The sequence below is a fragment of the Melospiza melodia genome, chromosome Z, assembly GCF_035770615.1.
Source record: "Melospiza melodia melodia isolate bMelMel2 chromosome Z, bMelMel2.pri, whole genome shotgun sequence".
NCBI classification, from domain to species: domain Eukaryota; kingdom Metazoa; phylum Chordata; class Aves; order Passeriformes; family Passerellidae; genus Melospiza; species Melospiza melodia.
Window position 1 is genome coordinate 11406339 of NC_086226.1, and position 13121 is coordinate 11419459.

The window sequence follows — 13121 nt, forward strand, 5'->3', positions numbered from 1 at the left end:
TGATGTGACAAGAAAGGTAGGTTCCCAGTCTTTATTCAACATCCGAAACAGAAGACAACAAGATAAGAAAGTTATGAGTTCTTTGTTTTTGGAGAGCTCTCTGAAGTCATATCTTGGTCATTGCAAATACAAATAAGTAGTAAACAACTTTCAGTGTAGGTCTGTACAGGCAACAACTACCAGGTCAGCAAACATTCTAGGAACATAGAGAAAAAAATACTGTAACACATATATCCCCTTTGAAGAAAAATAGAAGAAAAATGATCTCATAATCAAAACGATCCTGAGCCAGGATAAAAAACAGGCCTTTAAAAACATTTTGCATTTATCGTGGTCCACGTCTCCCCATCTTTGACTGCCCCTCCAGCCTCCCGGTACTGGGAACTCACATGTTCCCAGCAGCAAGATCAGCAGCTGCTCTATCCCCAGTGAGACCCACAAAGCCAAGAGATACTGCAGTGCCACAGGTGAAAAGGTCTGTCTGACCCTCTTGGGACAGACTTCCTTCCATTTATAACAGCCTGTCCAAGACCACCACACCTCAGAATATTTTGATTTCCATCTGTCCTAGGGTGGTGTTATGACGCTTGTATCCCCAGTCATTGTTCTGTTGATGCTGGATATTATATTCTGTGCCTTCAAGACTGGCTCTGAAAAGTGAAGTTTTGTTTTGTTATCAGCCTGCTTCTCCCCGCAGTCAGGGGGACACAGATGGGGCAGTACATAGGGCAGCTTTGGCTTTTTGCTTTTGCTTCTGCTCATTAATTAGTTTAGCTAAGCAGGCTGAATTTTTCCCTGGATGGTTTTTCCTTTCCCTTTTTTCGACCTACTTGAGTCTGCTCTGGACTGGGACCTGGGAACACCGAGAGTTTGCACCCTGTGGCCTAGCAGGGCCTACTCTGGGCAGCAGCTGCCCCAGCGCCAGAGGGACTGAGAACAGAGCAACCATCCCCAAGAGAGACTTTCTGAATTTTTCATCTTTTACAGAGCAGTGAAAGAGTTTTGTCATCTAATATTGTTCATTTTGTGTGCTGGGGGGGTGCTGTGCCAATTAAATAAACAGGTTCTTTCCCCTTCTCTCCGAAGAATCCTTCCCGAACCAGCTGGGGGGATGTAGGGGGATAGAATATAGGTAGATGAAGGTGGTGTGGAAAGTAATCTTACCCCCTAAAAAGTTGCAGCTGGGTTAATTATTAAAGATTAGAAGCAGGTCTGATTTTAACAGGCCACAGCTGTAGCCAATAAGAAGAGTGTTATAAAGGAGCGGATTGGTTTGTTGAGGGGAACTGGAGTATGTTGGCTGCTGTGAGGACAAGGAAGAATCAGTGCCTAGAGGGACTGCCTACAAGAAACATCAAGGAGGTATGAAACTCTGGCAATATGGAACCCGTGCAATGTAATGACAATAGAATTCTTGCTCTATAATGACAACAGGAGGAGGGGTCCTCTGTGGAGGTTTTCTCCCAAATTTACCCTAAACCAGGACACCATCTCTTCCATGCTCTATGAAACAGAGCTGATCTAACATTGCAAAGGGATGTTCAGGAGCCACAGTGACCTGCTGCAGATGTCAGAAAATAAAAGAACAGCTAATCTCAGAAAAAAAACATGCCAGGGATGGAAAGAGAAAAAGGACAGATGTGTGGGGTGGCCAAATGCCAGATCTACTCTCTGCTCTGATCCCCTGAGGCTGAGCCTACTGAAGCATCTGGGAATTAATTCTGCAGATAGAAAGTAATTGGCACAGTTACTGGAAACTGCTGTTATGGAACAGGAGGGTGTTGTTGTGCATACACTTTATCAGAGGAACCTATAAAAGATGGAAGAGGAGTATTGCCCCTTTAACTATATGATTAGAGTTTCCAAGCATTCTTCATCATGATGATAAAGTAGACATCTGTGTCTATTGAAGCACTGACTCCAGCGTAGTAGTTCATGAATTCTTCTTTTGTGACCTGAGACAGAGAAATTAAGAATAGGAAAATGAACGTTTGCTTTTTATTTAATGCTGTAAGTCAAAACAACAAATAGAGAAGAATAAATGAAACGAAACATCTGCTCTTTCATGTTGTGGCTAACAAAAAGGAATCCAACAGGAGGAATTAAGACACTTATAATTTCCTTAATTTCACTTTGCTAGAAAAAGAGCTCTTGTCCTCTACAACACTTGAAGGGAGATGAAACGTGGAGTTTAACTAACCTTACCAGCAACTGAAGTTAAAATCACTGCTGCCTAAGAAAACAAATTTTTAATGTTCTTTTTTCCAGGGATGCTATAATCTGGTTCTTTGCATAATTATTAATAAAGTGGGTGAGGTTTCTGATGCAATACAGAGACAGCTTGGAACTTTATATCCACCCCTAGAGAGAAAATATCATTGCTCTAAACAAGCTTCCCTTAATGAAGCAAATATTCTTTCAAATATTTAAGAGTTTTAAATAGCTTTCATGGGTATTTTGAGGTTTAAAAATGACAATTAAAAAAAAAAAAAAAACAAAAAAAAAAACCAACAAATTAACCAAGAGAAAAACTGTGCAAATCATCTCTTGTGATGCCTTAACTCTTGAATTGTGTAGGTCATTCTTTGAATAAACAAAGAAAAATTTGAAAAATACAAAACAATATTAAAAAGACATTTAACTATTAGAGAGTGTCCAAAGGAGGGTCAGCAAGATGTTGAAAGGTCTGGAGGAGAAGCTGTGTGAGGAGTAGCTGAGGTCTCTTGGTCTGTTCAGCCTGGAGGAGACTGAGGGGAGACCTCACTGCAGCTACAACTCCCTCATGAGGGAAGAGGAGGGGCAGGCACTGATCTCTGCCCTGGGGTGGCAGTGACAGGACCTGAGGGGAATGGCCTGAAGTTGTGTCAGGGGAGGTTTAGCCTGGATGTCAGGAAAAGGTTCTTCCCCAGAGGGTGGCTGGGCACTGGAATGGGGTCCCTGGGCAGTGCTCACAGCACCAGCCTGACAGAGGTCGAGAAGTGTTAGGAGAGTGCTCTCAGGCACAGGGTGTGATTTCTGAGTGTGCTGTGCAGGGCTGGGAGTTGGACCTGATGATCCTGATGGGTTTCTTCTAACTCAGTATATTCTGTGATTCCACGGTATCTGCTCTGATTGCATTGTGTGTTTGAGAACTTAGAAAAGCATGACAACAGGGAGAAGGGACCACTTCAGACTGTCCTACCAATTACAAGCCTCAATGAAACTGCCTGTTTCAGAGGCTCCCAGCAAGACCACAGTGAAGAGGGCATTTCTAGCAAATGCTCAACCTTGAGGCATTTCTGCTAAAAACATTTTAGGTGTTCAGTATCATTAGTGTCTTCTGATTTGGGAAAGCCACAGTCTGTTCTCAGAAGAAACAGTAATCAAGTGAGCTAATATCAGGATTGCTGACCAAGCGGTGGATGCTGAGAGTAACCAGGCACTGAACTCATCAGGGATCAGTTTGGGAACTCATTTAATGTGTTCATTCATATATGATCTCAGCACAAAAAGCAGGAACATTTTCCTTGAAATTTGCTAGATTTCACCCCTGGAAGTGGAAGGGGATAGCTGGCTCTGAACTGGTATCTCTGAGGATGACACTGCAGTAGAGGGGATGAAACTCAGCTCTACTAAGCGCAAAGTCATGCCTAAAGTAGATAAGCCCCATCACCTCCACAACAGAGACCCTGAGTGGTGGGAACAAGGAAGTGAAGGGTTTGGGTGGAGCATTAGGCAAGTAGAGTTACCAGTGCAATGCAGCCCTGGAGAGTGGGAAATGTTAAAGACATATCACAAAGCACTGATAAAAACCTACGGTCTCATCTGTTAGTGTTAACTGCTCAGACTGAGAATATGGCCAAGTGAACCATAGAGATACAGGATTGCTCTAAGCTGGTCAACAGATGTAAGTTCAGACCAAAGAAGTCTGCAGACACATAGCAAGAGAAAAGAGATGGTTGTAGAGCAGATGTGTAAGAAGTTCATCACAAAAGGTCCAGACTTTGCACCTGAACCAGAGTGCAGGATGGGCTCCCAGCTCTGTCCCAGCTCATGGGTCCTCAGGGTACACACCCCTGGCGGTAGTCCCAGCCCCATTCTCCCTCCAACTCTCTGTAGGTAAATCTGTCTCTATTATGGACTGATTTCTAAGTCAAGTGTCTCAGTAATTACACTGGAGAAAAACTAACTGTAAAGTATTTTAAAGCAGGGAGCCTGCTTTTGAACTGGATCATAGTATTTATTCTCCTAAAAATTGCGATTTTGTGGGGTAGTCTGAAGATGTACTTAGCGTAATCTATGAAATTCAATTATTAAGGCTACAAACTTTAATGCAATCTCATAACCACCCTAGTACCTCCTGCAGAGCCCCTTTGCTTCAGAATGTGCAAGCCAGCTGTATGAGTGTTGTGCACAGGTTATGCATCTACTTTGATTTTCCATATAAATGTGATGCAAATGGATGTTTGGTACTGCAATTACTCCCCCACTTAATAACCTAAGTCAAATTCTGAGTCAGATGGTGATTTCATGGCTTGCAATGAGGTGCTTCACTTACCTTCCCATCTTTGTCATAGGGTGAATCAAAACTATCCAGAAAGGCTCTAAAAACTTGATCTTCTGTCCAGTCTCCATTTAGGTATTTGGGATGATATTTTGCATTATACATCCCACGTAAGTCTTCAATTGTTATGACACCATCTCCAGTCTTGTCTAACTTCTGAAATGCCTGCATGACAATCTCTTTTCTTGCATTGGACATGGGAGGCTGTCAAGAAATATTAACAGAATAATTTTATTTTTGCCAACTACTTGCCCAGTTCCAAATTCAAGTACTTGTTGTTGCTAGTAGCAAAACTTTCAAGGGAGATGGGACAATATACTGGTGATAGTTTACACAGGAGCTAGAAAGGGCAATATGTCCTCAAAAGAGCAATATGATTAAGACTATTCAGTGTCTACCCATACAATAGCAAATGGAAAATAAGAGAGAAAATACTACCTAGAACACTCTTCTGATCTGCCCATTTTAAATATTTCCAAGAAGAAATTACTAATTATCCAAAGTACTAGTATTTTCTGTCTTAATTGTTTAGGCTTCAGCAGAGCAGAGATACTTTAGACAAAATCAATCACTGTGGCGGAATGGAGAAAGCATCCCCTGAATAAGTTCATGTTATAAAGAGATGCATCATAAAACGGCTGACAAAGAAGTGAGATTGATGGGTTGAACTGCACAGGTACCCAGACTGCAGCTCAGGAATTTCAGTATCTAAATCAAAGCTACAATTAATTGGAAAAAGATCACAACTGTTTATTTGCAAATATTCCATTCTACTTTGTTCTGTTCTGCTATATTTTAATCCATTTAATGCAATAACAGCATAAATTCCCAGACTTACTCTCAGTGTAGCAAGAAATTCATCAAAATCAATTGTTCCACTGCCGTCTTTATCAAATATCTGGAAAAGCTCCTGAGCTTCTTCTTTATTGATCATCACAGCATAATTATGCAGTCCTCTCAGAAACTCATTGAAATCAAGAGTTCTGCTATTGTTATCATCAATAATCCTAAAAGCTCTGTAGAAAACATGAAATTTGAGGAAAATGCATAGGAAAACATGGAGAATACTGCAGTGGTTAGTACAGTACTGGAGTAGAGAGGCACCTTACTGAGATAACATTTCCTCCTTGTTCTGTGTTCTGAGGTGGGGAAAAAAGAAATAAATAAAAATCCCTGACCAACAAACCCCCCACACTTATTGGCAGTAGAGATTACTTGTTTAGATAGGGTGTATGAATATTACATGCCTGAAGTTAAATGAGGGAAAGGCTGCCATAGTGTTCCTGTTCATTATAGCCCTCCGCCCCTGCAAGCTGCACATTTAGAAGAAGTTCCAAATTTACATGGAGTTTCAGTTGGTCACCATCTAGATCCATTTGTGGTGTATGGGGCCTGGGAGGGATCTCAGGGTGTGATGCAACACCCGTTTCCTAGGGATGGGATGCTTGCAAAAAGTTTTTAGGTGCCTCCCCTAAACTAGACAGCTAATTACAGGACAGGACTATTACAACAAGGGCGTCATACCTAAAAGGGAAGGAAGCTTAAAATCTCCAGTGCTGAAATACTTAAGATAATTTTAGAAAACACCAAGGAGCTATATATGGTTAATGTTCCCCTCTTTTCTCTGGCAGGGGTTGTTCTGGAAGGACTTTCTCATGAGGGATTCACAGTCTTCAACCCTTCAAAAGGTGATCAGGTCAGTCCTGTGTCCCAAAAAAAAGCCCCAGTGGCAGGCTCTGTGAGTTGTGGCATTTGTACTGAAATGAGAAAACTCAAGATGAAGACTCAAGTTTTGGTCCCTAGGGTGTGAGCCTCTTGCAGCTAAAATTATTAGGCTGAATAATGGGTCTGACATTTTGCTTACTCACCTGCCAAGTCCTTTGATGCCTGCAGATCCCCTTGCTAAACAGTGCAGGCGAAGTCTTTCTAAAGGGTTGGTGATTGTGGGCAGGCTTTTTTTTGCATTGATTGCCATCTCTCGGTCATGCCTTGCTGTGCCCATCTGGAAGACCACAAGAGTGATGTGGTGTGGATTCACATTCAGACACTGAAACCTGAATGCTGAAACCTGCCTTAGTATACCAAGTATCCCAGATTCCTAACTTGCAAACTGCTGGTGGCAACTCTTTCATGAGGACCCATTTTGACCCTCTGTTTCCTTTTCCTTATAGCCTTCTATCAGAAAGGGAAATTGCCAATATAGGTCAGTGACCATGAAAGGAGGGCTCAGCCAACCACCCTGTGATTAATTCAGGAAACGGTGTGTAAAAATTTCTGCCTACAGTGTGAGAACACTGTGACAAGTGGTGGGTGCACTCAGGAGTGTGTGACTCCGTGTCCACAGCATCCTTGCCACGCCTCTTCCACTGGCCAGATTTGTAGCTGTCATTTGACCACAGGAAGACAAAAATTACCCTGGAGACCTTTGCCTGTGATTCACTTTTGTTCCACTGAGGTCCCGATTCTGCAGAGCAGAGATTTCTCCCATTGCATGTCTGAGCAGCAGCAGCCACCTACACATGACACCTACTGCTTTTTTAACACAACTGAAAAATAAATTAATGCCTTAAACTTTCACAGTATTTAGCACCCCAGGACTTCACATCTGACAACAAAGGCCTTCCAGCTTCCCTCGGAGGAAAACAGTGGAATAAAAATAGGGAAAACCAGCTTGTGACTCTGCAGTGCTGCAACAGCGCCACCAAGAGAGGCGTGCCCAGTCTGGCAGAGACCCACTGCCTCTCCCACAGGGATTATTTGTGCCTAGTGCTATGAAAAGTGGGACTGCCTGTGTTGATATTTTGGGGCCACAGTGAATCCTGGGCACATGCTCAGTGCCAAGACTTCTGCTCCATAGCCTGGCTGATGGGTCTGCAGCAGGCCATGAAGACTCCCAAAATATTTTTCAGCCTTTCAAGCATCATAGGATAAGGGCACACAAGAGTCAGAGAAGTTACAGCTCTAGACTCAGAGGGCAGCTGGTGCTCTGCTGAGGCCATGCTGGGATGAGGAGATGAAGCTGAGCAGCCCTGTGAGGCACTGTCAGTGCACGTGACACTTCCAATCCCATTGTGATTCCATGTGCAGAAGTGTGAATTGAAATGACCAGACAAAACTTCTAAGAAAAATGGAATTAAACTATTTCATCTTAATTGTTCATCCACTCCCGTTTACAGAGCATTGGCTATGACTGCTGGTAATGCCAAATATGCTGAATTTTATAACCATGTTAGATTACTCCAGCTGGGCTTGCAAAACCAGAAAAAAATTAGTTTTGTACTCCCCAAATGGTTTCAATACTAGCTTAATGTAGAAGTCTAGAGAAGTAAAATACAGAGCATTTTGGCCTTTGCTTCAGATAGAGCAAGCAAAGTTCTTCTGGGAACTCATTAACCAGTGATCAGGAAGATCTCACAGCTGTGTAAGATCAGCAGCCAAAAATGTTTTTCACAAACAATGACCTGTCCTTAAAGGGGAAATGTTTAGCTGGAAAGACTTTAAAATACAATGAGGTTACAGAAATACAGTGCAAACTATATTTATATTACATAATAATATACTATTGCTCATATATAATGTATAGCAACAATACATCTACATACAGAGTACATGATGCAAGTGTATCATTGTGCGGTGTGAGTCTCTCTACACTATGTTATTTCATTGTGGATTTCTATAAATACTGAGACCAACAAGGACATAATTAATCTCTACTGCACACTACAAAAATCTACACAAACACACACCCCATGAAAAGAGTCAGGTATCTCCTTGCTTCTGGATCAGCCGAGGAATTTCCAGAATACTGCCATGTGCATCAAATAGTCATTGCAATAATACTCATGAACTGAGCATATGGAGGGATAATCTGATTGGTTATCTGTTATGATCTCTTGAACCTCAATAAAAGCTGCTGAAACTGGACAATTTTCTGTAATTTCTGCAGTAAGAATAAAAGCATTTCTGCCTCAGAACTCACCATCTATAGGCTAAGTTGTTCCAGCACTAAATAATTTTTCTTTTAATATATGCTGTTTCTAGTCTGAATCTCCATCATATTAGATGCTGGTTTACTCTCTTTTACAAGATTAAAGAGCCACCTATTAAAAATGTGTCCAGGTGTAATTACCTGAAGGTCCCTTTTAAACTCACTTTTGCTTAGTAACTAGGCATAGCTCAAGACTCCTGGTACAAAATGGATTTCCAGATGCCAGGTAATTCTGCTATTGCTCTTCAACTTTTCAATTTTTTCCCAGTGTTCTTTCTGAAATGGGTCAGAGCAGTCCAGTAATCTCACTAATATCATGTCTCCCCAAATATGATGGTTAAAACCACTAATAGTAAATATTTCTGCTGCTCTTTGCAAATCTGCATTCTCTATAATGTTGACTAACTAAATCACCAACAACAAGTTTCTATACAAAACTCAGCAATTAAAGTCTGTTTGTGAAGTAATTGAGTTTTCACATCACACTAAAGCCTCGTAAATAAAGCCTGTGCCTCATGGCAGTAAGCATTTGATAACACTTTTTGTATGTCCAGAAAATACAGAAAACCAGTTAAATATAAAACCTGCGACAAGCAAGCGTGGCCCATAGTGACACTTATATCACTTTCCTGTTTCTCTTGGCTGCAGGCTTAAGTTTGAGGTAAACGCTTCCTAGGCTATATTGTAAGAAAAGAGATTTCAAATCAGTGCAAGGAGGGAGGCATCACAGTAATTCACATGCTCTTTCCTCCCCTTTCATTTTGCTCTTGCTCCTTTCTGAATAATGTGAAGTAATTAAAGATGCAGTCAGGGCTTGTTGAGTATAACCATTATCTGCATAGTGTACAAATGTGTTACATCTTAATACCATTAATAAAACAAGAACAAGTCATAAAAGTAATTCCAAATGGTTTTAATTTGTGTATCTCATCCAAGACCATCAGGTGTCTCCCTCAGTGAAATTAACCAGCAGTGTTTATTTTAATTTCGAATGCTGGAGAGTTTTGTTTTAACAGCCTAGGCTATGATCAATTACCCCAAGCTGTCAGCATTGTTTGTTTCTATAGGTGATGTTGTGTTGTGCGGGCCAAACGAAACTATTGCATTTATTCCTAGCAAATACAAGACCTTAAATTTTGGATTGGATTTTTCCAGAAGAATCTTGTGCTGTTCAGCAGCCAGATCCCTTTACATTCCTCTGTGCCTGAGAATTAAACTTGGACAGAGTCAGATTCAGTCTAAGCTCTGCAACATTTGTTTAGATATTGTCCTTCAGCTGAGCCCACCCAAGAGCCTCCTATAAAAATCCTAAAAGCCACTGCAGTGGAACAGACAGAGTCCCATCTAGATTGCCCAGGCTCTGAAAGCCCCTGACCTGGCCAAAGACACGAGTGGCACACCACCCACCCCAGAGCAGAGGATCTCAGGATCTAAGGACAAATTAAACCGATTGCATGCATTTAGCTTACTTCTTATAATTTCATTGAATCGTTAAAAGCACAAAAGCTGCAGGAGTATTTGACAACTGCCTAAACACCTCCTTAAAAATTCCCAGCCTCACAGACCCCTCTGCAGCAGCCTCCCATGTCTCTCTCCATCGTGACCAGCTTCATCCAGCTTCAACCTTCTGACAGGTGGACATTACTGCAATTGCTCTTTTGCATATATACATATACATTTAGAAATACATGTGTATATTTATATATCTAAATAAAAATAATATTTTAAAAAATTAGATTTAAAAATCAGATTTAATTGAAATTAATTAAAGTACTCTTGGTTGATCAGAAAAACTTACTGTGAGGTAGCAAACAGGAAAAAAAAAATCCTTTACCTGCAATGTTTTTCTGAACCTGGGATTTCCACTCAGGGCTGGAAGCTTGGATAGTGTTGTGCTTCCTGGCTCAGGCAACAAGTTCAGGTGATAATGGGCCACAGCCTCATTGCACAGCTTCCTTATCCATCTCGTTTTACCTGTTTACACACACGGCTGCCTTGGCCCCCCTTTTTTGGGAGGCCTGGAGTTTGCCAGTTGGTCTCCAAGGTGACACTGTAGGCTGTGGCTGGCCCAGCCTGCAATTACGCTGCTTCCCTGGACAATTGCTTTGGTGTTTGGAGAGCCTTTTCATTTCATTTCTTTTAAAAATAATTCCTTTTCTTCTTATCTTTGCCCACATGGGCTGGAGATCAGGGGAAAGTGGGAGACACCTTGTGCTGCCCCTTGCTGAGTGATGAGACTGAGGGAGAGTGGCTGTGGGAAAGTGCTGCATTGCATGGTTGTGTTTCTAGAACACGTTTCCCTGCTTTCATAGTTGATAGGGTTGAAAAAACTCTCTGGTTCAATTGTTTACTGCAAACATAGTAGAAACATATAAGTAAAAGACTGTCAGTTGTGGTTCACAAAGAAAAAACCCCTCACCAGCATATATTTTTTCCCTGATGATTAATTGCCACTTTGAAGACCTGCTAGTGGTTAGAACCTCTGGGGAGATGCTGAGCTTGTGTTCAATTGTAGCAAGAAGAAAGCTGAAAAGGTTAAACACCCATATGATGAGGAAAAATTGCTCTCTGCCTAGACACAGCTTTTAGCAACTTGGTCTGCAGAAGGTCACAAACATTGTCAGTAAGATAATGTACCCCTTTGGTAGGGAATCAAGATGTTGTTAGATTCCTTAGGGGGATGAAATAGCCTGTGTGTGTTCCTTGGCCCTCTGGGGCAGCAGCAGCAAGGTGAACATGTAAGATCAAGGCTGATGGCAAAGGCAGCATGTAGAAGTCAGTGTGAGAGCATGTGGGAAATGAAGGGAGAGTCCTGTTCTGGCCATGGATGAAACACTGAGCAAGAACGAAAAAGTCGCTTCCTGGCAAAAGCAGAAAATTATTTTAGGCAATTGCTAGACTAATACCACTTGCATCCTGGCAGGCTGCTTATTGCTTATCTCTCATCAACAGGTACTTCCTGGTACTAAACCAAAGCTTGTGCAAGACTTAGAATATTCTTTTATATCTCTCATGTGGCAGCTGATTGCACATTAATGCACAAGCAGGGAACAAGGCTTATTTAATCATTCACTGATTCAGAAATACTGCCTTTGTGAAAATGTAACATCCTTCCATCCACTATCTTTGTTTCGTGAATTGATCTCCAGAGACCTTCTGGGAATGCAGAAGAGATAAAGGGCTATGAACATTATCTGGGCTGCTGCCTGGTCACACACTCTGCAAAGAAAAAACAGAGGCACTGAGGGCCAGAAAAATGGTTTTCACTGAACAAGTTAGTCCTTGGAATTCAGCCTCCCACCCTAATAAAGAAATTCTTCAAGTGCTGAATTTGCATTGACTTTCAGAGGTTTGCAGCAGATTGAAACAACAGGGGTGGGCTCGTGAAAGCAAAAAAAAAAAAAAAAAAGTTCATTCAATATCTGGATACTCAGCTGCATTCTGCTGCCTTTTCTTCCCTCTGCCAGTGAGCCCAGGGACACGCAGAAACACATGGATATTTACTCTACACTCCTCTGGAAACTGGACTGGGCCATTTCTGGCACAGTCCAGCTAATGACATTGGTTAATGGCTTACCAATCTGAAAAATTATTAACAGGCTTTCAGGTGTCTCAGATTACATCAGGATGTGATGAAATTTATTTGGTTGTACCTGCTCTGTCACTGTGCACAGAGCTGTAAGCAGAGTTCAGTGAATTCAGAATTTATCATAAAGGATATAGGGATTTCATCAGAACTCTGACATTTTTCCTCATCATTTTCTAACTAGCACTGAATATAGGCATACCTAGTAGATTGGTTTTTTTTTTCTGAACAGCCTGGGCTGTCTGCTCAGTTTGTAGTTCAGCACTGGACTGAATTAACTAAGGAAAATATACTATGAGGCCTAATGTGATCTATAAAGTCATGACAGAGTCAATTTAAGTCAATTGAAGTTTCTAAAAATTCAGATTTTGCGTTGAATTTAGGCAGGAGGGAAGGTATAATTCATTATGAACTTTATAAGAAGTGTCTCAAAAAATAGTGGCCCTTTAGTTTACAAGTTTTAGCACTGTTTCTTAATCTGCCACCTGTGGCCACTGTTGTGGAGAAGCTCTTCAGCTATAAGAATAACAGATATGAGCATATCTGCTTGTCGTTGGTAGAAAAATCAGCAGGGTTGTTTGTGTAGAATACAGATTAAAAAAAATAGCAAGCATGAAGTCCCAGAACACTATGTAGCAGAGATGGATAAATCAGGATTTACGGGATAAACCTCTGTGTTTTATTCCTGCCATTAAAATTAAGAAAATTTCACATATACTAAAAAAGAAACCTGTGTGGTAAGTACATTGTCAAGGGGAAAGTATTCTGATTTTAAACCAAGATGTAATCCAATTAAATTACAGAATCACAGAATGGTTTGTATTGGAAGGGACCTTACAGATAATCTAATTCCAAACACAACTGAACTCTGACTCTAAATAAAATGCTCTTATATCCAAAAATGCCGTCTCCCTGTGTGGTTTGGAGTTATCCAGCTGAAATTAATTGTCTGCTCTCCAGAGCAGACACAGCTGGCACATGCAGACTGCGCTCATGCTACTGAG

At 41.3% G+C, this 13121-nt stretch overlaps 1 protein-coding gene across 1 annotated transcript; it reads right to left on the reverse strand.

Moving 5' to 3' along the window:
- Positions 1-10552, reverse strand: CAPSL (calcyphosine like). Its single transcript, XM_063180558.1, has 5 exons — positions 10366-10552; positions 6412-6545; positions 5382-5559; positions 4538-4747; positions 1-1955 (listed from the first exon to the last, which is right to left on the reverse strand). Exons 2-5 carry the CDS (start codon positions 6543-6545, stop codon positions 1854-1856), a joined length of 624 nt encoding a protein of 207 aa, XP_063036628.1. The 5' UTR covers positions 10366-10552; the 3' UTR covers positions 1-1853.
- Positions 10553-13121: the final 2569 nt, after the last annotated feature.

Coding starts and splice junctions, on each gene's coding strand:
- CAPSL (XM_063180558.1), bottom strand. CDS start 6,545: ATGGGCACAGCAAGGCATGACCGAGAGATGGCAATCAATGCAAAAAAA. Junction 5,560..6,411: donor GGCATCAAAGGACTTGGCAG/GTGAGTAAGCAA, acceptor TGTTTTCTACAG/AGCTTTTAGGATTATTGATG. Junction 4,748..5,381: donor AATTTCTTGCTACACTGAGA/GTAAGTCTGGGA, acceptor ATTTCTTGACAG/CCTCCCATGTCCAATGCAAG.